Source organism: Sapajus apella, unplaced genomic scaffold (genome assembly GCF_009761245.1).
Source record: "Sapajus apella isolate SASKATOON/1434 unplaced genomic scaffold, GSC_monkey_1.0 scaffold62, whole genome shotgun sequence".
NCBI classification, from domain to species: domain Eukaryota; kingdom Metazoa; phylum Chordata; class Mammalia; order Primates; family Cebidae; genus Sapajus; species Sapajus apella.
In genome coordinates this window covers 15,291,119-15,318,520 of record NW_022437002.1, presented here as the reverse complement: position 1 = coordinate 15,318,520, position 27,402 = coordinate 15,291,119, and the positions used below count along the sequence as shown (strand labels likewise).

Sequence of the window (27,402 nt, the reverse complement as noted above, 5' to 3'; positions counted from 1 at the left end):
ACAGATTGGATCCTGCTGGGGAAGCAGGATTTGAGTGAACAGGGAGTGGAGTGGGGGCGGTGAGGGGATGAAGGTCTTTCGGGTGGGAGACAGGAGCTCCTAGAATAAATACTTCAGAATCAATGTCACACTCCTTCACAAGGCTCAGAAAGCCCCTGCCATATGCACCAGGCCAGTCATTTGCCACTGGCACCCTGCTCTCCTCTCTGCTCTTCCAGTTTTTGAACTCAAGAGTTGTCCCTTGCCTGGGATATTTGCCACTCCCAGCCTCAGTCTGCCAGACTTGCATTCTTCAATGGAGATGCCACCTCCTCCAGGAAGCCCTCCCTGACTTGCAGGCTGGTTTAGGTGCCTCTTTGGTGTACCCATGGCCTCTGTGCTTCCCCAACAACTACTCTTACTGCAACGTGCTTAAGTGCCTTTTGTGTACTTACCTGTCATCCCCTGCTAGATGTGTGGTCTTCAGCAAGTACAGGGACAGTGCCTCTTTTGCTAATCATCATGACCTCAGTAGCTAATATGTAGGAAGTAATCAATACATATTTGTTGAATGATTGATTAGCGGATGAAACGAAAGCGTGAATGGACAGCTGTGGGGGTTCTGAGCAGGAAGCTGGAAAGACAAGTTTGGCTCAGGCTGTTCACGGCCTTGAAGGCCAGAGTGAGGCACTTGGACTGTGTAAGGTGCCCATGGAGAGTTCTGAAGTTTAACAGGGACATCGTTGGAGCTTGTAATAGGCAAATCTGGCACCACAGACACACTACCCTCCGGACTGGCGAAGGGCAGGCTGGCTGGAGCGGGTATAAGCTGCCCATCTCCTGGACCAGCCCCTGGGATGTCTCTTGCTCTCTCCTCCTGATGTGTGAACTAGAAAAGAAAAACAAGATCACACTTATCTTGCCATTATCAGTTCACAAAATAATTGTGCTTGACCTGCTTTCGCATCTTTTCGCTTTGTTCCATGGGGATGACTGGGGGCCAGTCACAATTCTAGAACAGCTCTGTCCACTAGCATGAGCCCCATATATAATTTAAACTTGTCGAAAAGTCACATTCAAAAATGAAAAAGAAACCCACAAGATTAGTACAGTTAAATTAATATATTTTATTTAATTCCAAAATACATTATACGTTGTTGAGCTATTTTACAGTTTATTTTGCACAGGGTATTTTATTTTTATTTTTAAAAATAGAGATGAGGGCCTTGCTCTATTGTCCAGGCTGTTCCCAAACTCCTGGATTCAACCGATTCTCCTGCCTTGGCTCCCCAAAGTGCAGAGATTACAGGCGTGAACCAAAAGTCTTGAAAATTTGGTGGCTAGTATTTTACACTTACAGTGCCTCTCATTTGTCCCAGCCACATTGCAAATGCCCAGGCACCACATCTGTCATGTGGCTGTGTCCTTACTGGATGGCACAGCTTTAGATGTCCTTCCCCTCCAAAAAGGTGAGGGCAGGCTGGATCGGAGGGTGGTAGGGAGGAGCAGGGTGGGGAGACAATGGGGTGGCATTGCAGGTGTTCATCCTGCCACTTTGCAGAGCATTATTATAAAGGTAGCCCCTTTATAATAAAGGGGCTTGACTCACAGGAGCAAGGGAGCCAGGGGCCCCACAGGGCTTGCTGGCTGCAGATTCCGCCTGCACACATCTGACCTTTACTTACCCACCCTGGTCCCCAGGAGGGTCCAGTCCCAGCCAGACCCATAGGCCAGCTGTCTCAGGCAGAGCTGCAGCAGGCGACCCATGACATTTTCCTCCCTTTTCCCCTTTCCTTGGGGATTTGAAGGGAATTTTTTGGATGGGAGAAAAAAAAACTAAAAGCTTCATCGGTATAAACACTGGGCAAGTTTCTGTTCTAGTTCTGGGTCTTATGAGGTAACGTGGAATCATGTGGAAAGGCAGGCTCCTCACAGGGCTGTTGAACTCTGTCCTCCAAGCAGAGGTTGTTGGGTTAGTAATTCACATGGACAAGTGAAGGTCAGGACTAGGAGGTTGCTGCGTGCCTGGAGTGGAATGTGTGGATGAACCACCCGCAGATCCACGAGAAGGTGGGGAATGGGAGTACTGTGGGAGAACGCAGAGGCAGTGGGGCTGTCTCCAGGCTTCTGCGCCGTGTTGCCAACACAGGCTGTTCTCAACCCAGTGGCTGTGATCCAGTCGGGAGGTGGAGAGCTCCTCCAGCTGCCCACCTTCCTCAGGGGAACAGAGCCCGCCCGTTGCCTTAAGGCCCTCTCTGGCTTAATTCCTGTTACCTCAGAGCCTCCTTACCCGCAGCTTCATCTGCCTGGAATGCTATGACCCACACAGCTCCCTCCCTCCCACCCTCCCTCCTTCAGGAATGTTCTCAAATGGCTTCTTCTCAGGGAGACCTCTTGGCCACCTTGTCTCAAATTGCAACCTCCCCAGTACTTCCTGTCCTCTGCCCTTATTTCTTTTATTTCCTTACGTTTCTCCTTAGCACTATCACTTTCTGACATGCTATGGATCTTTCTTATCAATCTGGAATTTTATCTCCTAGATTGTAAGCTTCATGAAGGAAAGGGATTGTGTCTGTTCACTGTCCTATCCCTACCTCCTGGAATAGGACTGGCATAGAGTAGGTGTTCAATAAACATTTGTTGAATGAATGAGTGAATGAATGAATAGTAGAAAGAACACTGGATTTGGAGCTAGATTGATCTGGAAGGTTCAAGCCCCAGCTCTAGCTGTGAAATGGGAGAAAAACTGCTTAATCTCCGTGTGTCTCAGTCTCTTTCATTTGTAAGATGGGAATGACAGGACTTAGTTTATATAGTTGTAGAGGGATTAATTAGGCTGGGCCTGGTGGCTCTCAACTGTAATCCCAGCACTTTGGGAAGCTGAGGTGGGTGGATCACTTGAGGTCAGGAGTTCAAGACCAGTCTGGCCAACATGGTGAAACCCCATCTGTACTAAAAATACAAAACATTTGTCAGGTGCAGTGGCTCACGCCTGTAATCCCAGCTACTCAGGAGGCTAGGGCAGGATAATCGCTTGAACCCAGGAGGTGGAGTTTGCAGTGAGCCGAGATTGTGCCACTGCACTCCAGCCTGGGCAACAGAGCAAGACTCTGTCTTAAGAAACAACAACAAAAAAGAGATAATTCATTCAGCATCCACTGATCTTATCCCTCCTGTGGACCAGGTGTTGTGCAGGTGCTGGAGATACAGTGGTGAGTGGAGAGGCGCTGTTCCTGCTGTCCTGAGGGCAGTCTCAGGGGACAATGGACATAAGGCACAGCGCACCTACAGGCTTCCAATGCCTCCAGGCACCCACCCCCTTCTCAGTGAGTGATAGTTCCCCGAGATAGACATCTTTCCAAGTATTGGTCCCATTCACCATGACCATCCTCCTGCAAGGAAGAATCCCAGCAAGGAGGTCATGTTTTGTGACCCACCACTGTGGCTATAGTTGATTAGATAGAGCCTCAGACTCAAGCTGGGCTGAAAAAATTGTTTTTTGGCAATTTTGGCAATGTAAAATTGGACTATTTCATTTTGGCTTAGGGGCTTCTACTAATGAGAGGTGCCAAGGTGCCCTCTGCCAGCGGAACTGGCAAGGGGGAGCTGGGCTGCCGAAAGGGGCAAGAATGAGAGAGAGAGGGACTCCAGGAGTGAACCAGGCCTTGATTCAAGTTCTCCTTGAGACCTGGTTGCATTTCTGTCTGGAGATTCCATGAGACACGCCTAGAGCCAGATAACAAATTCTCCTTTTTTGGCCGGGCACTGTGGTGTAAGCCTGTAACCTCAGCACTTTGCAAGGCTGAGGCAGGAGGATCATGTGAGGTCAGGAGTTTGAGACCAGCCTAGCCAACATGACAAAACTCTGCCCCTACTAAAAGTAGAAAAATTATCTGGGTGGTTACTCGGGAGGCTGAGGCAGGAGAATTGCTTGAACCCAGGAAGCCAGGGTTGCAGTGAGCCAGGATCACATGACTGCACTCCAGCCTAGGCAACAGAGGGAGACTCTGCCTCAAAAAAAAAAAAAAAAAAAAAATTCTCGCCAGGTGCAGTGGCTCATGCCTGTAATCCTAGCACTTTGGGAGGCCAAGGCGGGCCGATCATGATGTCAGGAGTTTGAGACTAGCCTGACCAACATGGTAAAACCCTGTCTACTAAAAATACAAAAATTAGTTGGGCATGGTGGCATATGCCTGTAATCCAAGCTAATTGGGAGGCTGAGGCAGGAGAATTGTTTGAACTTGGGGAGGCGGAGGTTGTAGTGAGCTGAGATTATGCCACTGCACTCTAGCCTGGGTGACAGAGCAGACGCCATCTCAAAAAACAAAACAAAAATTATCCTTTTTTGCTTAAACTGACTGGAGTTGGTTTCTGTTACTTAGAGCAGAAGGAGGACACCATTGTGCCTCTGTATAGAGCTAGAATCTCATAGCCCCACGTATAATATACTTAACAGGTTAATACATGGAGCAACTTCCCCAGTACTCCCAGCACTTGTGGGGCTGTCTTCCAGCTTCCGCCATGCTCCTACTTCAGGCTATTCTTGAAACAGGCCCAATACTCCCATAGACTGTTCATTTGGATGAAAATAGAAATTGACCCTTCTGGTCTTAAAGCTTGAAACTTATATATATTTTAATCTGCATTCCTTCCTCAGGAAAGGATCTTCAGGCCTCTCAAAAAAGCATCAGAGAACTAAAACTCACCAGATCACCGCACCAGATGTCCCTTGGCCCCCTCCCTAGTTCTCGTTTTCTTACCCATTGTTACATTTCTTCCCTGCTATATAAACCCGCAGTTTTAGTCAGTCAGGGAGATGGATTTAGACTGAGCTCTCATCTCTGCTGCAGCACCCGATTAAAGCCTTCTCCCTCGGCAATACTTGTCCTCTCAGTGATTAGCTTTCTCGGGGTGAGCAGCAGGACTTAGACCAAACCCCTGGGGTTTCTGTAATAAATTTTGGTTCCCTGACTGGGAACACATTGCTTGTGGTGTCTTGGCTGCTGTGGACTGGGAGTCTCAGAAGCCCTCCTAAGCAGCTGCCCACCCAATTATGATTGGAGGCGAGTTTCTGTCTCCCTCTGGCCCTGCCACAGCCAGCCCCAACTTCATTCCTGATTGCTTTGGAAGAACTGCCTTTGAAATTTGACATCTGCACCCAGATATGTGAGTGTCCTTCGTGGGTCCATACAGCAGGATCTGCTCCTCTCAATTTGGGAAATTTTTAAAGGAATCTCCATTTGTAGGTGGAACAAGCCTACAATTAACTGTTAACTACAGTGAATTTGTAGGGGGAACAAGCCCAACTGATGAGAGGGAAGCACCTTGACTGTTTCAGTATAGACACTCTTGGGGACTTGTTTGTAACTGTGTTGTGTCCCAGCAAGTGAGTGTCTTTTTTGGGTACCAGACAGTGGGGTCAGCTCCTCTCAATTTGGGAAATTCCTTAAGAAATTTCCATTTGCAGGTTGATCAAGCCCAAACACAGAAGACAGGAAGCACCCTGACGGTGTCAGTTTGGACACTCTGGGGTTAGTTTGTTGCTGCAGGAGCTGGAGAGCGTTCTGGTGATTGTGTGTGTTTGATACAGTCATGAGGAATTAGAATCCAGTTTGATAATCTTTTGCAATACTGTCTGGCCCCAATATTGTTTGGAACCTGGAGTTTGCTGTTGAATGGGAAAGTGGGATGGAGTTGCATGTGCCCAGGCTTTTGTGCTACTGTTCTAAGCAGAGTCAGGCCTGGTTAATATGTGATGGTTTCCTTTGGTGCTGTTTAGCCCCAGTGTTCTTTGTAGTCTGGGGAGGTTTGGCCTTTAAAAAATCAAACTGCCATGGAAACTGCTTTACCTAAAATTTTGGTTCACAGCCTTTGTGGGATTACTTATCAGGGCAAACAAAGTGGAATTGTGTAAAACTGGTGAGTTTGTATCACTATGGCATGGCTGAAGTTCCAAGGTAAAAAGCTACTGGATTTTCATTTGTGCGTGTGTCTACATACCTAGATGTGTTCATTTGTATGTACAGTTATTGTTATATGTTGTGTTGGTTTATAAGAGTGCTCATAAATTAAGTAAATAAATCTAAGCAATTTCCAAGTTCCTGTGACTTAAGTAAATGTTTACTAAACAAACTGGCTTTAAAATTATTCGTCAAATGAAAATAGAACTGTCTTCAGAATTGTCAGCATACATTTCTGTGTGGATTCTATATTTGTCTCTACTAGACAGTTTGAGGTGTCAGGGTTTGGCACAGAAGGTTACAAAGCTATAAACCCAGCCCAAATAAAACACTCTTTGCAATTTTTTTGATAAGTCAGACTAATGAATTCTGTTGGTGAAAACAGCTGAATTTCTTAGTTATTGGTTAAAATACCTAAGTTTTTAACTTGGAGGCCCTTAAGCGAGCACCAGAAGTTCACTGGCTGTGAAAAAACTGGCTAGGTTGGGTGTGGTGGCTCATGCCAGCACTTTGGGAGGCCGAGGAAGGCAGATCACTTGAGGTCAGGAGTTTGAGACCAGCCTGGACAATATGGTGAAACCCCTTCTCTACTGAAAATACAGACTAGCTGGGTGTGCTGGTGCATGCCTGTAATCTCAGCTACTTGGGAAGCTGAGACAGGAGAATTGCTTGAACCCAGGAGGCGAAGGTTGCAGTTAGTTGAGACCGTGCCACTGTACTTCAGCCTGGCTGACAGTGGGACTCTGTCTAAAAAAAAAAAAAAAAGAAAGTTGAAGAAGCTTAGATAATAAAATATTCTTTAAAACCTGAATAAAATAGTCTTTAAAACCTGATAGAGAATTGGAGAAGGCTGGGCATGGTGGCTCATGCCTGTAATCCCAGAACTTTGGGAGGCTGAGGTGGGCGGATCATGAGGTCAAGAGATCGAGACCATCCTGGCCAACATGGTGAAACCCCGTCTCTACTGAAAATACAAAAAAATTAGCCGGGCATGGTGGCATGTGCCTGTGGTCCCAGCTACTAGGGTAGCAGAGGTGGAAGAGTCACTTGAACCCAGGAGGCGGAGGTTGCAGTGAGCCGAGATTGCGCCACTCCACTCCAGCCTGGTGACAGAGCAAGACTCTGTCTCAAAAAAAAAAAAAAAGAATTGGAGAAATTTGGCCAATTAACATTTTCATAGTTAAAGCTCTAGGCTTGATGAAGATAAAATAATAAATATTATAAAGAAATATATTAGCAGTTTGGCAATTCTTTTTTAATACAGTTAAACATGAAGCCAGATTTAGTGTGGAGCCAAATCTCACATACCTGCCTGCATTGCTTCACACTATGTTTGCTGTTTTGCATGAGTAGTGCTGGTGCTGGAGGACTTACTGGTCATGTGCCTAGTGTTATTGATTGCACAGAATGTATGGGGTGTTATTACTGGACTTATGGGTACTGAATTGTGTATCCGGAATAAAATATTTGTCACTTTTTTTTTTGTGGTGGGGGCTCTGGATAGCATGGTAGCCTCCAGGGTAGACTGAAAGGGGGAAACATTGGTGTCGGTTGCCTATTCATTTTTGCTTCTAATTTTCATTAGTTTGCTGTTTGTTCCGCTTTGGGTTTTGCTTGTGTGTGTATATATATATATATATATATATGAAACAATTTCTTTTATTTAAGTTTTTATTTGGTTCTGTGAATAGTTAGTTTTCTGTGCATTTCTAGCAAGTCATCATTTGTTCTATTTATCTGGAATTCCTAGGCTACCTTTGTTGGGCCTGCAGGAATTGATGGAGCACACCAGCCTTTTGGAATTTGGTTGGTTTTGCTTGCCTCTGATGATCTACAGTTAAAAAATAAAAGACTAATTTTTTTTTTAAGCTCTGAACAGAAACAGTACATTATATATTTTGTTGTTTGGAGAGGTGGATGAGAGTGGAACTGTTTGAGTGATGTTTGTTTCCAGGGTGAGTCAACTGAATCAATAGTTTGGGTTGGTTTCAGATCATTTCCTTTGATGAAGAAAAACTGTGATATGGATACACAGGAAAGATTGGCCTTTCCTTAAGGAAATTATATTGATTAGAATTTCTCTCAAACGAATTTAAAGTGGCATTCGCTTGGATTAAGTAGTAATAAAAAGGGGATATTTTCTAGTGATTTGTTTTTTTTTTCACCTCAAGTTGTTTATCATTGATTGACCTTCATGTGTGTAACCTGAAAACAAAATATGTGCAGGTGCTGCACTGGTTTGGAGATTTTCGCAGTAAAAGTTACCTAATCAGTTGTCAGTCCTGTGTCTAGAACCCAGTCTTGGAAGTGTGACGATGTGCTTTTAAAATAGCTGTGTTTGTTCTTACTTTGTCCTTTTTTGTTGTATAGTATTTAAGTGAAAGGAGATTATTTCTCATATTGAATTTCCAAAACTGATATTTGCATTTACCATACTTCAATGATGAAGGAAAAAGTTAACCGTCTTAGTTTGGTAAGTTTGGCACTGGGCTTATCACATTTTTGATGTTGTGGGTCACAGATCTGTCACTACAATACTAGCAATTAGACATAGGCCATGAGTAACCTAACTGCTTTAATACAGTGGTTTGAAGTGCTGCAGGCAGTTATTCCTAAATACCAAGTCACAGTGTTTTAATTTGTAACATGTTAGAGAAAATGATAGGACTTTCTGTAGTATAAATATCCTATTAACTAATCCTTATGCTGTTAAGTCACAGGGCTTTGACTCTTGAGTCTGAAGAAGGCATCAACCCCTGATAAATTTTGAGCATTGATACCAGTCAAATCCTCAGGACAGTGATGCAAGGCCAGCGTCTGGGTCCATGTGTTGGAGTAACAGGGTTTTCTTGGAGTATTGATCTGCTCCTTAATAGAAAATTGGGACCAGGCATGGTGGCTCATGCCTGTAACTTCAGCACTTTGGGAGACCAAAGCAGTGGATCACTTGAGGTGAGGAGTTAGACCAGACTGGCCAACATGGTGAAACTCTGTCTCTAATAAAAATACAAAAATTAGCTGGACATGGTGTGTCTCATGCCTCCCAGCCACTTGGGAGGCTGAGACGTGAGAATCTCTTGAACCCAGGAGGTGAAGGTTGCAGTGAACCAAGATGGTGCCCCACTGCACTCTTGAATGCAGGTTTCTGATAACTTTGGAGATTGTACCATTGGATTAAAGACAACTTTCAGGGCACTAATTGAAAGGGTGATGTGTTCATATCCCAGTATGAAACAGAGCAGGAGTTGATTGCATGGACTGAACTAATAAACAACTGAAATAATTTTTTAATGGCTTTTGTTGTTTGAAATATTTATGATTGTTTCCGTTTTTCAGAGTCTGGAGAATTTTTTTCTTTTGAGCTATTTATAGCCTTGAAATATACTTTAAGTGTTTTAAGTAGAGTATACTTTTGTAAACAGAATCTGAAACACATTTCTCTCTCTATGCCTGATTTCTCCAGAATTTGGAAACTATTTGTGAATATTCATAATTCATGGGAATGTGTTTGTTCGCATACATTTAATAAGAACCTGTTTTCTTTTGTAATGGGACACACTTGGAGGAACTGGTTATTTTCCCAGTGCTTGGACAGAAATGGCCTTGTGATAGGTTCCAGCAAAGTCAATTTCGGAGAGCTTATGTTGGCAATGATGCTTGCTGCACTTTGTACAGGTAATCAGGTCAAGTATATGGGACTGAAGCTTATTTTGGAGGTAGATTGGTCCCGCTGTGATTTGCCTTTGGTGGACGTGGCAGACTGGAGAGAGAAAAATTGTGTTTCATAAGAAGAAAACTCTATATTAGATTAACCTTTGATTCCTCAGTGGCCACATGGTCACCCATGGTATGGAGCTGCCTATGACACCCCTCCTCAGCATGAGGCAGCCAGAAAGACTGACAGCTGGATTCTGCATGATTGAGCAGTTGATAAATAGGAAGTACTGAAACCGGCCCAATACTCCCATAGACTGTTCTTTGTAGGAACACAGAAATTGATCCTTCTGCTGTTAAAGCTTGAAACTTGTATTTGTTTTATCTGAGTTCCTTCCTCAGGAAAGGACCTTCAAAAAAGGTATCAGAGAACTGAAACTCACAAGATCACTGCACCAGATGCCTCCCTAGTCCTTGTTTTCCTACACATTGTTACATTTCTTCCTTGGTACATAAACCCCAAGTTTTAGTGAAGGAGATGGATTTGAGACTGAGCGCTCATCTCCTTGGCTGCAGCACCTGAGTAAAGTCTTCTTCATAGGCAATCTTTGTCCTCTCGGTGATTGGCTTTCTGTGTGGTGAGCAGCAGGACATAGACCAAACCTCAGGTGCTTCACTAACATTCTCATAGTCCCACTTACAATACACTTAATATGTTAATACATGCAGTAGGTGTTTCACACTAGTTCTTATTTGCAGCCTTTGCCAAATCCCACCGTGTGACACAAAGTAGATGAGAATACATACAAATTCTTGTATGCAGTGGTCACAGTAGGTGATTAGGAATGCTAGTCCCTCCTGCTTCCAGGTACACAGAGCAGGCTTACTTCCTTGGAAATCTGCTTCCCAGCCTAGTTCAGCTCAGGGCAGTCTGGATGCATCTTAGGCATGCTTGAAGCATAAGCAGGCCCTTGAACCTCCAGTGGTCTAGGAGAGCTCACCTCAATGGAGTTCAGAAAGAGTGAACTACATTCCTGGCCCTAAGATGCCTTCCCTTTTACTTCTCACTCCAAATCCAGAGCAATGATTATAAGGGGGTCCTGCCTGGGCACACAGATGTTCCCAGGCCCTTAGGTACCTCCTGGGATCAGCAGTGGCTGGCCATACTTTGTATAAGAAGCAGGACAGTGATGCTAGAATCTTTTGTAGGTCAAGCTTTTCCGTGTTGAGATAACAGGACTCCAGGAGACTCTCAGCTAGGTAGCTCACACTGCCTGGCCACAGCTGATGCCAAAACTTTAGAAGGTGAGGGGGCCCAGTGAGGAATTCTGGAGGCTATTATACCAAAGTGGTACAGCACTCCCCAAAGGCACCAGCCATCACACCAGAATTGAATGAGTCCCTAGAGCTCAATGATGGACTGCAAGAGCAAGAGCGGAGTCTGTGTGCCAATGCCTGGGGTACCAGCAGGGGCCCTAAGGCTACTACAGGAGGGGGTGACTGTCAGGCCCACTCCAGCACTGAAGGGGTTGAAGCAGTAAACTGGAATGAAGAGATTCATGAAGGAGGAGGGGGCACCAGTGGGGTGAGTGCCTTCAGCTTCCCCATGGAGTCTGGATAGGCAAAGGAGAAGGAGGTCTCGGGTGCTGGAGAACCAATGCCTCCTGATGGGTGGATGTAGGAGAAAGCACTGTAGACAGAACATGGAGACATAAGCAAGATTGAACCTCTGGCCTTATATTTACTACTAAGAAGTCGTGTGCACCCCTGTGCAGCCGAGAAAACACCTTGTTGACTTGCTGGCCAAAGTGCCAGATTCTGCTAGGGTGAGGCTCTCCCTTGGCCCAGACTTCCTCCTCACCAACTGGACAGCATCCAGGCTTAGGTTAGCTAAGCCTGGGAGTTTCTACTCCTTTAACTTCCGATTTAGATTCTCAGGGTGTCAAGTTCCTATAACCTTCACTTGGCCTACGGTGTTTTGTCTGGGCGTCTCTCCAGTGCAGTGCATAGGAGCAGCACCTTTGGAGTCACTGGGCAGACTCGGCTGCAACCCCACCCCTGCCTTGTGACTACATGTCAGTCACTTTACTACTCTTTGGTTCTGATTTCCTTGTCTGGGAACCGAGGTCCATCTTGTACGTGAAATGTGACATCTCGATTCTAAGACATTTTGCAGTTGAAAAATCTATCACTTGAATGTTGATATGTCCTAGCTATTAAGGATTTCCTTCTGGTCTTCAGGGAAGCTCCAGTTTCTACTGCATTTTTCTTCTTCCAAGGCCTGTGCTCCATGCCCCTTGGCTTGGCTCTCACCAGTCCTTAAGTCTGTAGAGTTCATGTCTCTTCCTCCCCGCTGCCACCATCCTGGTCTCAAGCCACCTGGGCACCCACAACATCCTCTGTGTCCACTACTGGGTCCCTTAACCTGTAGAACTCTCCTAGCAGGAGAGACAGATATTAAGCAACTAAACAGACATGTTACAGTGAGGATTATGAAGAAAAATGATGCGGTGGGTGCAGTTAGATGGGAGAGAGTCAAGGACTGCCTTTCTGAGGAAGTGACATTTAAGCCGAGATCTAAAGGACAAATAGAAGTCCACAAAGTGAGGTGTGGGGGCAAGAGCATTTCAGGCAGAGGCAACTGTATGTGGAAAGTGCTGAAGGCAGGAAAGACCTTGGCCTCTTGTAGGAACTGAAAAGAGGCCAGTGTGGCAACAGCTTGGTGAGCAGTGGCAGTGACTCCCAGTGGCTTAGCATTGGCTTCTGGGTGGCCCGTAGCTTCTGTGTGCCCTCAAGGTCCTGCACAGCCTGCCCCTGCTGGCCGCTCATCCCCCAATCTCATTTCAAGTCCATTTCTTCTGCAAAGGTGAAGCCAACATGCTAGTTTGGAGTGGAGACGTTTGGGTCCCGTCATAATAATGTCATGGGCTGTCATCTTTGCAGCTGAACCTCTCTGGGGGTTGCCTGGATCCTTTTCTGCTCTCTGGATCTGGCTTCCCAGTGGGGCAAGGACATGTGAAGAACATGCCAGCATTGGGGAATGAGCTGGCTGCTGTGACAGGGTGCAGGCTGGGTGGGGGTTGTTGCTCAGCAGAGAGTCTCCTGCAGACCCTGTGGAGCCTTTTGCTCCATGGCCTTTGCCTGAATGCTCCTGCTACCCTAGCCTTTGGGAGATCTTGCCAAATGTGACTGCCAAGCCTCAGCTCTCTCTGTGAAAGTCAACCCATGAGCAGTGCCCAGAGTTTCAGTTAAGTGACTGGGGGAAGATGGGACAAGCCAGATTTCAGAGAGCCAGAGGTGACCAGCAGGGACCAGCAGGGACTGTGGGCTTAAACATTTCTTAGAGGGGTGTCTGGCCTCTGCAGATGGGAGAAGATGGGGACATTGGATTATAATCTTTTGCTCTTTAGTGCATAAGGGCTGTCTCTCTTGGTACCTGTGTGTGGCTGGGTCTCCTAGGATGGAGCCTGAGAGGAATAACTAGAGGGAGGAGTGCATCCCCTCCTACCCCAGAAATGGAGGAGCAGGGCAGGACCCTGCAGAACAAAGACGACGAGTCTAGAATGACATGGAGGCAACAGAAATGAGGGCAGAGCTCTGCTTACGGTCCCAAGAGCAGGGTCCACAGATAACATAAAACTTTGGGGAATTCTTGCAACACTTTCATGTCTGTTATTTTACTGTCATCTTTTCCCTTTTTACACAGATTAAAAAAAAAATCCTCAGAGGCTGGGCACGGTTGCTCATGTCTGTAATCCCAGCATTTTGGGAGGCCAAGGTGGGTAGATCACTTGAGGTCAGGAGTTCCAGACTAGCCTAGCCAACATGGTGAAACCCTGTCTCTACTAAAAATACAAAAATTAGCTGGGTGTGGTGGCACACACCTGTAGTCCCAGCTACTCAGGAGACTGAGGCAGGAGAATCACTTGAACTTGGGAGGCAGAGGTTGCAGTGAGCCGAGACCATGCCATTGCACTCCAACCTGGGGGGACACAGTGGGACTCCATCTCAAAAAAAAAATAAAAATAAAAAAATCCTCAGAAAGACTCGCTGCATTTCCTGAAGGAGACAGGAATGAGCAGAATTTGGTCCTGACTGAGTTGGCAGAGAAGAGTCCAGGTGAGGAGCAGCAGGCAGCTCCATCCTCGAGGCCTGGAAGAAAGGGTGGCAGGAAGCCAGCCCCAAGTCCAGTGTGATCTCTCAGTGCCAGGGAGTCCTATGCCCACATAGGGACAAGCAGAGGTGGCTTCGGGTGAGCTGGAGCCCCATGTCCTCAGGCTTCCCTCTCTCCCTCTCCTGGCCTTGGTCCCCCAGCTAAGCAGTCATTAGACAAGGTGTGGGCAAATACCTTTATTCTGTGTCCCAAATTCCCCAGGGCAAGAGAAAGAGTTGGAGGGGTCAGTGCTGCAGGAACCATACAGACTGTAACCACAAGTCTGGCCTGGGGACAGACATGCCATGTTTCTTCTGGCTGTGGCCGGAGATGGCTCACCAGAGGTGGTCAGTTGGTCTTCACCTCAAAGTCTGCCTCCGAGTTGGAGAGGGAAGGGAGCCGAACTGCAGTGAGGGTATGGAACCCTGGGACCTGCTCTTGCTCTTGGATCTGGTCTCTGAGGCGCTGGATTTCTAGGCGCTGCATTTCGATGATCCTCCCAGTTTCTTCTTTCTCATTCAACCTCGTGGTGGGAGCCGTGCTGGGCATGTCCTTGCTGGGTTCTGTGAGGGACAGAGCAGGACTCATGTGGGCCTGTCCACTGCACTGGTGCAGAGCCGATCCTCCCCTCCTCCCTCCCTGCTTCCTCAAACATTTATTGAGCACCTACTGTGGAGCAGACACTCAATCCCAGAGGCTAGAGGTACAGAGGCAAGCCATTTTGTCCATCTGTCTTGCAAAGAGACGGAGACGTGAAGCGATACACTTCAGAGTGATGAGTTGAATGCTGAGAACTACCTGAGCCCAGCCCCTCTCCTGAGCCCCCAGATCCACCTGCACGGAGGTCCCCACCCGTAGAGGCTGCCCCTTCTCCTATTCCCCACATCCTAGGCAAGGTGGCACAATTCTGCTGACCTATGTTGGCTTCTGAACTGCCAGTCTTCCTCCCTGGGCAAAACCCCTGCTCCTGGAGAAAGATCCCTTCCTGCCCCTCCTGGTGTGTCCACTCACTAGTCCTTGAGGACTTTCTCCCCTGAGTCAACTTCCCTGTCTCAGGTGCTGGGGAATGGCAGTGTCCACCAGGGTCCACAGCTCACCCTTGTCCCACAAGGCTGAGCTCGCAGCATTAGTGACCTTGGCCTCCATGCCATGCCAGCACCCACTCCTGTGGCTTCCCCTCCCTCGCCACCTGGGTGCCATGGTTTGGGCCTTTCACTCTAGCACTGTCCTCCATTCTCTGACCACATCCGTTGTAACTGCTCTATGCGTGACACACATGGACTGAACCAAGACCCCCTCTTCCTGGACAACTCCATTTATTGCCTACCAAATCAGCTCATTTTAGATTCACTCCCTTTTCTGGCCCCAGTGAGTTTCTTCCTTCATCTTCCCAGCAGCACCCTCAGTTTTCTAGTTGCCTTGCCCTCCTGTCCCATGCGCTCTCCTTGGGATCCACTGGGCTTCCTAGATTTGATAAGTGACATCTTTCATCAGTTCTGGAAAAACTCTTGGCTGTTCCTTATTGTAATGTTGCCTCTCCTCTTTCTTTCTCAAACTTCAATTAGGCATACATTGCATTATCCCACTCTATCCTCGCTGTCTTTTACTATATCTTCATCTCTCTGGGCTGCAATCTGGGCAATTTATTCTTTTAGCTCACAAATTCCCCCTTCAGATGTGTCTAATCTACTGTTCAATCTGTCCATTGAGCTTCTAATTATAATAGTTTTCATTTCTAGAAGTATTATTTGGTTCTTTTTCAAATTTGCCTGTGTAGTTTTGGAAGACTTTCGCTTTTTTGTCTTATTTTTCAAATTCCTTTTTTATTTTTTCAGACATGAAATTTTCTTATTTTAATAATTGTACTAGCTATGAGTCTTTGTTGGTTTTATTCTGTAGTTTGACATTTTTGTTGATTTTCACTCCTGGTGGTTTATTTTCCCAAGTATTTATGACTTTTGATTATGAGCTTATGTTCCTCAGAACACTATCTATGGGAATTCTTTGAAGTCTGTATATATATATATATTTTTTTATACAAAGATGGGGTTTCACCATGATGGCCAGGCTGGTCGTGAACTCCTGACCTCAGGTGATCCACCCACCTCGGCCTCCCAAAGTGCTAGGATTACAGGCCACCGTGAAGCCTGTATTTAAGCTTTACTCCTCCAGAGAAAATGTGCATTGCTTCTAATTGGGGCCTAAGGGCACTACTACGGTGGTGTCCTTTTAAGGTAAATTTTCAGCTGAGATTGCCTGGAGGCACAAATCGAATGCAAATTCTAGGCTAAAACTTGTCTGAGTGGGGACTTTTGGTTAGAAATTCTCATGCAGAGATCTGTCTCAAGTTTTTCTTTCCATCATCCAGAGTCAAGATTGACACAAACACTTTCTCACTTTCTCATCGATCTTCGTATGCAAGGTAAGCTTTCTCCTCTAGTCGACCTTTAGTTTCCTAATTCATTCTATTTTGCTTTGATTCTTTCTTTTCAAAAAAGATTATCTTTGTCAGTTTTCCCATATGCACAAAGGAAGAAAAATAAGAATGTGCCTGTAATAGAAAACTGAAAGGAAAGCATGCTTTTCCTAATATTTTCTTCATTTATTTATCAAAGTTATATATGCCTGTAGTCAACCCTCTAAGGCTTATTACAAATAACACTTCTCTTGTTCTATATTTCACTCCATTTCTCAGAGGCAACAATTTCAATTATTTTGGCTAATTCTTTTGATATCTACTTCCACAGTCTGCTTTGATTAATGTGCTTACATTGCTTCTTTGACTTACCATTTTTAGGCATTATCTACTGATGTCTATCTATAAAAGATGAGGATTTAGCTTTCCTTCAGCACCCTCCCCAGCCCCACATACTTCCCATCCTTTCATCCTCCTGATTTTGAGATCAATAGTCAGAATTTAATTGTGATTTATATAACTGCTGGTGACAGTTGAGCCATGTAGTATACAATAATTCATTTCTCTTTTCCATACAATAATTTGTGTTCCTTAAAGTTAATAATTGCTTTGTTTTTTCATCTGTGAAATTTCTTATGTCCATACTGCCAATGAAACTGTCTCAATAGTCCCATAGACAGTTATTTTTGAATAAGCAGAGAAATTGACCCTTCTGCTGTTAAAACTTGAAACCTGTATTTGTTTTATCTGAGTTTCTTCCTCAGGAAAGGACCTTCATGCCCCTCAAAAAAAAAGTGTCAAAAAACTGAAACTCACCAGATGGCCCCTGGTCCCTCCTTAGTTCTTATTTTCTTACCCATTGTTACATTTCTTCCCTGCTATATAATCCACCCGTTTTAGTCAGTCAAGGAGATGGATTTGCGACTGAGCTCCCATCTCCTTGGCTGCAGCACCTGATTAAAGCCTTCTTCCTCGGCAATACTTGTCCTCTCAATGATTGGCTTTCTGTGCTGTGAGCAGCAGGACTTAAACCAAACCCCTGGTGTTTCAGTAATAGATTTTGTTTCCCTAACCAGAAATGTCTTGCTTGTGGCAGCTTGGCTGCTGTGGGCTGGGAGTCTCAGAAGCCCTCCTAAGCAGCTGCCCACCCAATTATGACTGGAGGTAAGTTTCCATCTCTCTCTGGTCCTGCCATAGCCAGCCCAAACTTTGTTCCTGATTGCCTTAGAAGAACTGCCTTTGAAATTCAACATCTGCACCCAGATAGGTGAGTGTCCTTTGTGGGTCCAGAGAGCAGGATCTGCTCCTCTCAATTTGGGAAATTTTTAAAGAAATTTCTATTTGTAGGTGGAACAAGCCCAACTGACTGAGAGGGAAGTACCCTGACTGTTTCAGTATGGACACTATTGGTGACTTGTTTGTAACTGTGTTGTGTCCCGGCAAGTGAGCATCTTTTTTGGGTACCAGACAGTGGGGTCAGCTCCTCTCAATTTGGTAAATTCCTTAAGGAATTTCCATTTGCAGGTTGATCGGGCTCAACCAGTGGAGAGAGGAAGCACCCTGACGGTTTCAGTTTGGACACTCTAGGGGTTTGTTTCTTGCTGCAGCAGTTGGATAGTTTTGGTGATTGTGTGAGTTTGATACAGTCATGGGAAATCAGAATTCAGCCAACTTGATATTCTTGTGCAATAATATCTGGCACCAATACTGTTTGGAATCTGGAGTTTGCTGTTGAATGGGAAAGTGGGATGGAGCTGCATGTGCCCAGGCTTTTGTGCTGCTGTTCTAGGCAAAGTCAGGCCTGGTTAATATGTGACGTTTTCCTTTGGTGCTGTTTAGCCCCAGTGTTCTTTGTAGTCTGTGGAGGTTTGGCCCCTAAAAATCAAACTGTCATGGAAACTGCATTACTTAAAATTTTCGTTCACAGCCTTCATTGCATTAACTATTGAGGCAAACAAAGTATAACCATGTAAAACCAGTGAGCTTGTATTGGTATTTCATGGCTAGAGTTGCAAGGTAAAAGCTATTAGATTTTTGGGCCGGGCGCGGTGGCTCAAGCCTATAATCCCAGCACTTTGGGAGGCCGAGGCGGGTGGATCACGAGGTCAAGAGATCGAGACCATCCTGGTCAACAAGGTGAAACCCCGTCTCTACTAAAAAAATACAAAAATTAGCTGGGCATGATGGTGCATGCCTGTAGTCCCAGCTACTCGGGAGGCTGAGGCCGGAGAATTGCTTGAACCCAGGAGGCGGAGGTTGCGGTGAGCCGAGATCGCGCCATTGCACTCCAGCCTGGGCAACAACAGCAAAACTCCGTCTCAAAAAAAAAAAAAAAAAAAAAAAAAAGCTATTAGATTTTTAATTGTTTGTGTGTCTACATGTCTAGATGTGTTTATTTGTATGAACACTCATTATTATACGTTGTGTCTACCAAATTGGCTTATAAGCAAAAGAGCGCTCATATATTAAATAAATAAGTCCAAGCAATTTTCAAGTTCACGTGACTTAAGTAAACTTTTATCAAACAAGCTGGCTTTAAAATTATTGGTAAAATGAAAATAGAAATGTCTTCAGAATTGTCCGAATACGTTTTTGTTTGGGTTTTATATATGTCTTTGCTAGATATTTTGAGGTTTCAGTGTTTGGCATAGAAGGTTATAAAGCTCTTAACCTAGCAGAAACAAAATGATCTTGGTTTGTATGCCTTCTTTGACAGATGAGACTAATGTTGTTAGGTGAATCTTCTGAGTTATTGGCAAAAATACCTATGTGTTTAACTTTGAGGCTCTTATTTAGGTGAGCACCTGATGTTCACTGGCTATTAAGAAAATGGTTAACAAGGAAATAACTAACTTTATATGATTGTGCCTAATACCTCAGTTTTCAGAAGTAATCTAAAATGAAGAAACTGTATACATGTCAAAGGATAAACATTTTAGGTAAATTTTTTGTGCAATTTAAAATCTTAAAATTATTTTTGATGTTCATTGGCTATCTGGGTCATTTCCAATTAAGAAAAAGTTTTGATATGGAGAAATATGTTTCTAAAAGTTGTGGAATTGTTTTTTTCTATAAAATGCTCATATCTGATAGTTCAAGATTTCTTGCTTTTCAGGGTTTCACTAAAATTTAAGGTTATTAAGGATAAGAAGTATAGTTAACATATAATTCTGTATATAAAATGGGCCAAAATATATGTTATTAGCAAGATAAAAAATAATTTTGTCTAATTTAGAAGCTATCTAAATGTTAATTCAAATTATGGACTTAAAAATGGTTGTTTATGAAACAAGGTAGGGGAGAGAGATGTGAAGAAAGTTATGGATATGAAGATCTATTTTTGGTAAGGAAGGTTATAAAGAAAAGATAATACATTTGTATGACAAAGAATTTTGTCTGATGAATTTTTTGTACTGGAGTAAAATGACTGGTTCTTTAAAGAAGAATGAAGAAGAAAATCTGGGACTGGATGGAAAGCCCAAGGATGTGATGCATGGTCTGTGTAAGTCATACATAGGAATTTTTTTGTTTTCTCTGCACTTACAGAGGAAATAGAAAGTTTAGATAATAAAATATTCTTTAAAACCTGATAGAGAATTGGAGAAATTTGGCTAACATTTTCATAAAGTTCTTAGTCTTGATGAAGGTAAAATAAGAAATATTGTAAAGACATGCATTGCCAGTTTGGTAACTGTTTTTTAATACAATTAAGCATGATGCCAGATTTAGGGTGGAGCCAAATCTCGCATACCCGCCTGCACTGCTTCACACTATGTTTGCTGTTGCGCATGAATAGTGCTGGCACTGGAGTACTTACTGGTCATGTGCCTAGAGCGAATTTCTTGATTGCCCAGGATGTATGGGGATATTGGTGGACTTAAGGATATTGAATTGGGTATCAGAAATAAAATATTGATCGCGTGTTTTTTTGGAGCTCTGGGTAACATGGTAGTCTCCAGGGTAGACTGAGTTGGGGAAATGTTGGGGTTGGTTTCCTGTTTGTTTCGCTACTAATTTTTATTTGTTTGCTGTTTGTTTTCCTTTGTGTTTTGCTTGGATATGCGTTTGTATAAAACCATCCATGTTCTTTAGTTTCTAGTGGAAGGCTGTTATAAGTTCCAAACAGAAATAGTAGATTATACATTGTGTTGTTGGGCGAGTGGATGAAAGTGGAACTGTTCGAGTGGTGTTTGTTTCTAGTGTGAGTCACTTGAATAAACAGTTTGGGTTGGTTTTAGATCTTTTCCTTTAATGAAGAAAAACTGTGATATGTGTACAAAGTTTTAATGTTCAGGAAACACTGGCCTTGTCCTTAAGGACATTATATTGACAAGAATTTCTCTCAAACTAATTTAAATTGGCATTCACTTGGATTAAGTAGTAATAAAAAACGGTGAGACTTTCTAGTGATGTTTAATCTCAAGCTGTGTATCACTGATGGGCCTTCATGTGTGTATTCAAAAATAAAATATGTGTAGGTTTTTAATACAATTAGGCATGATGCCAGATTTAGTGTGGAGTCAAATCTCACATACATGCCTGCATTGCTTGCATTGCTGCAAATCTCACAAACACTAGTCTGAAGATTTTGGTGGTGAAAGTTACCTACTCAGTTGTCTAGAAACCAATCTTGGAAATGTATGATGATGTGCATTTAGAATAGCTGAAAAGAGGGCCAGATGCAGTGGCTCACATCTGTAATCCTAGCACTTTGGGAGGCCAAGACAAGCGAATCACTTGAGTCCAATAGTTTGAGACCACCCTGGGCAATATGGCAAAGCCCTATCGCTACAAAAAATACAAAAATGAGCCAGGGGTGGTGGTGCAAGCCAGTAGTCCTAGATACTGGGGAGGCTGAGGTGGGAGGACTGCCTGACCCTGGGAGGCAGAGGTTGCAGTGAGCTGAGATTGTGCCACTGCACTCCAGCCTGGGTTACGCAGTGGGACCCTGTCTCAAAAAAAACCCCAAACCAAAAACAACAATAAAAAACAAACAGCTTTTTCCTTCTTTCCGGCGTTCAAGATGTCGAAGCAAGGACGTGGTGGGTCCTCTGGTGCGAAATTCCGGATTTCCTTGGGTCTTCCGGTAGGAGCTGTGATCAACTGTGCTGACAACACAGGAGCCAAAAACCTGTATATCATCTCTGTGAAGGGGATCAAGGGACGGCTGAACAGACTTCCCGCTGCTGGTGTCGGTGACATGGTGATGGCCACAGTCAAGAAAGGCAAACCAGAGCTCAGAAAAAAGGTACATCCAGCAGTGGTCATTCGACAACGAAAGTCATACTGGAGAAAAGATGGCGTGTTTCTTTATTTTGAAGATAATGCAGGGGTCATAGTGAACAATAAAGGTGAGATGAAAGGTTCTGCCATTACAGGACCAGTAGCAAAGGAGCGTGCAGACCTGTGGCCCCGGATTGCATCCAATGCTGGCAGCATTGCATGATTCTCCAGTATATTTGTAAAAAATAAAAAACTTTAAAACCAAAAACAAAGAAACAAAAAAACAAAAAAAAAAAACAGCTGAAAAGAAATTGTTTTGTGCTTGTTCTTACTTTGTCCTTGTTGTATAGTATATAAGTGAAAGGAGATTATTTCTCATATTGAATTTCCAAAATTGACATTTGCATTTAACATTTTTCAATAATGGAGAAAAAAGTTAGCTGTCTTCGTGTGATAAGTTTGACATACAGCTTATGACATTTTTGATGCTCTTGGTGACAGTTCTGTCATTAGAATACTAGCAATTAGACATATGCAATGAATAATCTAACTACTTTAATACAGTAGTTTAAAGTGGGGCAGGCAGTAACTCCTAAACACCAAATTACACAGTTTTAATTGTAACATGTTAAACAGAATGAGAAAACTTTCTGTAGTATAAATATCCTATTAACTAATCCTTGTGCTGTTAAAGTTACAGGGCTTTGACTCTTCAGTCTGAAGAAGGCACCAATCCTTGCTAAATTTTGAGCATTGGCACCAGTTGAATCCTTGTCTTCAGACTTGGGAGAAGGTGACACTCGAAATAAACTGCTTTCATGAGACACCGGGCCAGAAATTAAAATTACTCAATCCCTCTAGGCCCAGGGACTATCACAGAAGAGGTGGGTGTGTGAAATTGTAAGGGTTGATTTTGAGGATTAGATTAGATCAGATATTTTCTATAAATAAAACATTAATATAAAAAGGACAGTGATGCAAGGCCAGCATCTGGGCTCATATGTTGGAATAACAGGGTTTTCTTGGAGGATTGATCTGCTCTTTAACAGAAAATTGGAAAAGCATATAAAAATTTATAGAAATCTTACCTTAGGGTCAAACTGATTAAAATTGGATAGATTTGTTTATAATATTTTATTAAAACCAGCTTTAATATTAGTAATATACCATACAGAATTAAGAGTTTGGTTTTCTCTTTTGAATAAGATTTTTTTTAATATTAAAAGATAAAATATTTTGTTTACCTTTTGAGTAAATTGCAAGGGAGAAAACGGGGGGGGGGGAAGGGACAGATTTAGTTGGCCTCATGCTGTCTTAAATATTAGGCCTTATTGTTTGGGAAACTGTTTCCTCTCTATCAAAGAGTAAACATTTTTGTGTTATAATTTTGGTTACCAGAATCACTATTTTATAGTAACTTGTAATCCTATTTTGTGATATCAAGTGTGTGTGTGTGTTTTGTTTTTTTTTTTTGAGATATCAAGTATTTGGTTTTTTTTTTTTTTTTTTTTTTTTGGATACAGTCTTGCTCTGTAGCCCAGGCTGGAGTGCAGTGGCGTGATCTTGGCTCACTGTAACCTCTACCTTACAGGTTCAAGCAATTCTCCCACCTCAGCCTCCCAAGTAGCTAGAATTACAGGTGTGTGCCACCACACCTTGCTAAGTTTTATATTTTTAGTAGAGACAGGGTTTTGCTGTGTTGGCCAGACTGGTCTTGAACTCCTGACCTCCAGTGATCTGCCCACCTTGGCCTCCCAAAGTGCTAGGATTATAGGCATGGGCCACTGTGCTTGGACAATAACAAGTGTCTTAAACCTCTGAAATCTAGCAGACTTTCCAACAGCAAAATTTCAAGTTCTAAATTCAGTCTTCTTGACATCAAACTATTTTTTTTTTTGGATACTAGGTTCCCTGAAGTCCAAGAGAGCTATATTAGGCTTATTTGTTACGTTAGAATTATACAAGAAGAACTGTCAAACGTGAGGTGGCATTTAACTTTCTTGGGGTACTATTTATGTAAATATGTTGTTAATATGTATTCCATGATTGTACGACATTCCTGAAATTCTGATATGTCTTAGTGTATGTTGTCAGTAATTATTGTTGTGTTAAATTGTTGTATGACAAGAAATAACCAAATTACTTTATCAACTCTATTGTTCACTATGGCTATCTTAAGACTTTTATCATTCACAATCAATGTTTCTCTTTGATCTTTCATTAAAAAAAAAAAAAAAAAGAAGTGACTTATAATTAGCTACAGTCCAAGGCTTGTTTGTTGAGAGTTCATGAAGAAGACTCTTGAATGCAGGTTTCAGATAACTTTGTACATTGTGCTATTGGATTAGAGAAAACTTTCAGGGCACTAATTGAAAGGCTGATGTGTTCATAAAAGATTGCTAACCCAGCCGGGCACGGTGGCTCAAGCCTGTAATCCCAGCACTTTGGGAGGCCGAGGCGGGTGGATCGCGAGGTCAAGAGATCGAGACCATCCTGGTCAACACGGTGAAACCCCGTCTCTACTAAAAATACAAAAAAAAAAATTAGCTGGGCATGGTGACACGTGCCTGTAATCCCAGCTACTCGGGAGGCTGAGGCAGAAGAATTGCCTGAACCCAGGAGGCGGAGGTTGCAGTGAGCCGAGATTGTGCCATTGCACTCCAGCCTGGGTAACAAGAGTGAAACTCCGTCCCACAAAAAAAAAAAAAAAAAAAAGATTGCTAACCCAATATGAAGCATTGCAGGAGGTCATTGTATAGACTCAACTAATGGAGGACATAAATAATTTTTTATGGCTTCTGTTGTTTGAAATATTGCTGATTCTTTTTGTTTTGTTTTTCAGAGTCTGGAGAATCTTCTTTTGAGCTATTTATAACTTTGGAATATACTTTGAGTGTATTGAGTATACTTTTTATAACACATTTTCAGTCGTATTTCTCTCTCTTCCTAGTTTCTCCAGAATTTGTAAACTATTTGTGAATACTCTTAATTCACGGCAATATGTTTGTTTGCATATGTTAATAACCATGTTTTCTTTTGCAGTGGAACATAATCGAAGGAACTGGTTATTTTCTCAGGGCTTTGACTGAAGTGGCCTTGTGAGATGCTCTAGCAAAGCCAATTTGGGAGAGTCTACATGGACAATGATTCTTGTACTTTATGTGGGTAATCAAGCCAAGTATATGGGACCGAAGCTTAATTTTGCAGGTAGACTGGTTCTGCTGTGATTTGTATTTGGTGGAAGTGGGGGACTGGAGAGACAAAGACTGCTTCAGAAGAAAACTCTATATTAGATTAAGCTTTGATTCTCAGGTGGCCACATGGTCACCCATGGTGTGGAGCTGCCTACAACACCCCTCCTCAGCATGAAGCAGCCAGAAAGATTGACAACCAGATTCCTCATGATTGAGGAACTGATAAATAGAAAGGGGGTATTGAAACCAGCCCAATGGGCCCAATATTCCCACAGACCATTGTTTTTGGATAAACATAGAAATTGACCCTTCTGCTATTACAGCTTGAAACTTGTATTGTTTTACCTGAGTTCCTTCCTCAAGAAAGGACCTTCAGTTCTCTTAAAAAAAAGTATCAAAAACCAAAACTCACTGGATCAGGGCACCAGATGCCCCCTTGCCTCTCCCTAATTCTTGTTTTTTATATATTGTTACATTTCTTCCCTACTATTTAAACCCCTAGTTTTAGTCATTTGGAGAGATGGATTTGAGACTGAACTTCCATCTCCTCAGCTGCAGCACCCAATTAAAGCCTTCTTCCTTGGCAATACTTGTCTCAGTGACTGGCTTTCTGTGCAGTGAGTAGTGGCAGGGCCTAGGCCAAAGCTCAGGTATTTTGGTAACACCAATTCAATCTCAACTCTTTGGTAGTTGTGTAAATGTCCTCCCATTAGATACTTAGATATGATACCAATTTCATCTTCTCCAAGTGTCTTCTGACCTACCCAGTCTGGACTGATTACTCTCTAGTCCTGTGGCAAAGTTATTATCTGGCTATCTCCTTTCACCATCATTTTAGGAATTCTATTTCCTCCTCTTATTTGCGTCTTATTTAAGTCCTATGCCTTTCTTCTTGGTTTACTTCCTTTATTTGGCAAAGAGCATTCATTTGTAGCTTCCTGAGAAAGTGCATGGCAGGTAAATTTATTGAGACCCCTGTATATCTAAAAATGCCTTAATTCTACCCTCTCCCTTGATTGAATGTTTGCCTGGGTATAGAATCTTGGATTGAAAATCATTTTACCTTGGAAAATTAAAGATATAGGTTCATTGTTCTCTAACTTGCAGCTACTGTTGAGAAGTCTAATGAAATTGGGATTTGCTGTCATTTGATAGTTTCAGATCCTTTACTGCCAAAAGGCTAAATGAAGAAACCATTTTCTTCATGGTGATAGATATGTGGATGATATAATCATTTTTAAAATTAAAAATATTTTAAAATTGTGTTAAAATATACATAACAAAATTTTACCATTGTAAGTGTACAGTTTTGTAACCTTAAGTGCATCCACATTGTTGTATAACCATTACCACCATCCATTTCTAGAACATTTTGTCTCGTCCAAATAAAACTGTGTACACCCATTAAACACTTACTTCCCATTCCTCTCTACTCCCCAGGCCCTGGCAACCACCAGTCTCCTTTCTATGAACTTGAGTACTCTAGACACTTCATTTAAATGGAATCATACAATACTGTCCTTTTGTGGCTGGCTTATTTCACATACTGTCTTCAAAGTCCAGCCATGTTGCAGAATGTGTTAGAATTTCCTTCCTTTTTAAGGCTAAATACTATTTTATTGAATGTGTATGCCACCTTTTGTTTATCCTTATCTATCAATGGACACTTGGGCTGCTTTCATCTTTCAGCAACTGTGAATAATGCTGCTTTGAACATAAATTTACACATGAGTTTCTGGCTTTCGGTTCTTTTGCATATATATCCAGAAGTGGAATTACTGGATCATATGGTGATTCTATTTTTAATTTTTTGAGGAACTGTCATATTATTTTCCATAGCAGCTGTACCATTTTACATTCCTACCAGCAGTACACAAGGGTTCCAATTTCTCTGTATCTTTGCCTACACTTGCTATATTCTGTCTCCTGTTTTTGTTTTTTATAATAGCCATACTAATGAGTGAAAAGTAGCATCTCATTGTGATTTTGATTTACATTTTCCTACTGATTATTGATATTGAGAATCTTTTATATACTTATTGGCCATCTACAAATTTTCTTTAGAGAAACGTTTGTTCAAGTAATTTGCCCTTTTAAAATTTTTGTTGGCTGGGTGCGGTGACTCACGCCTGTAATCCCAGCACTTCGGGAGGCCAAGGCAGGTGGGTCACGAGGTCAAGAGATCGAGACCATCCTGGCCAACATGGTGAAACCCCATGTCTACTAAAACTACAAAAATTAGCTGGGTGTGGTGGCACGTGCCCATAGTCCCAGCTACTCGGGAGGCTGAGGCAGGAGAATCGCTTGAACCTGGGAGATGGAGGTTGCAGTGAGCTGAGATTGTGTCACTGCACTCCAGCCTGGTGACAGAGCGAGATTCCATCTCAAAAAAAAAAAAAAATTATTGTTGTTCAGTTGTAGTTTTTTATATAGCCTGGATATAAATCCTTTATCTATATGATTTACAAACATTTTTCTCCTATTTGCTGAGTTGCCCTTCCAATCTGTTGATAGTGTGTATGTTTGTGTCTGTTTTTTAAGAGATAGGGTCTTTCTATGTTGCCCAGGCTGGCCTCAAACTTCTGGGCTCAATCAATCCTCCTGCCTCAGCCTCCCAAGTAGCTGGGATAATAGGTGTGTGCCACCATGTCCAGCTATTGATAATGGTCTTTAATGCTTGGAACTTTAAACTTTTGATGTAGTCCAATTTATCTGTTTTTTATTTTGTTGCCTGTGCTTTTTGGGTCATTCACCAAATAAATAATTGCCAAATCCGATGTTACGAAGTCTTTCCTCTATGCTTTCTTCTAAGAGTTTTATAGT

The 27,402-nt window shown here is 42.9% G+C and overlaps 2 protein-coding genes and 1 long non-coding RNA gene across 5 annotated transcripts in view; 2 read left to right on the top strand and 1 right to left on the bottom strand.

Moving 5' to 3' along the window:
* Positions 1–27,402, top strand: part of LOC116529404 — a 56,563-nt gene that overhangs the window by 737 nt on the left and 28,424 nt on the right. The gene's annotated exons all lie outside the window — the stretch shown is intronic.
* The window catches only part of CFAP57 (cilia and flagella associated protein 57), an 84,643-nt gene continuing 71,169 nt past the window's right edge, over positions 13,929–27,402 (bottom strand). For all 3 annotated transcript variants that reach the window (XM_032247209.1, XM_032247207.1, XM_032247208.1), the window contains one exon: positions 13,929–14,309. In XM_032247209.1, the coding sequence (XP_032103100.1) occupies positions 14,095–14,309 (215 nt within the window). In that variant the 3' untranslated portion in view covers positions 13,929–14,094. The remainder of the gene's footprint in view (positions 14,310–27,402) is intronic.
* Positions 21,150–21,682, top strand: LOC116529402 (60S ribosomal protein L23-like). Its single transcript, XM_032247212.1, has one exon. The coding sequence runs from the start codon at positions 21,186–21,188 to the stop codon at positions 21,606–21,608; it is 423 nt and encodes a 140-aa protein (XP_032103103.1). The 5' UTR covers positions 21,150–21,185; the 3' UTR covers positions 21,609–21,682.

What these genes read in the sequence shown, in the direction of transcription:
- LOC116529402 (XM_032247212.1), top strand. Translation starts at nt 21,186, where the DNA reads ATGTCGAAGCAAGGACGTGGTGGGTCCTCTGGTGCGAAATTCCGGATT.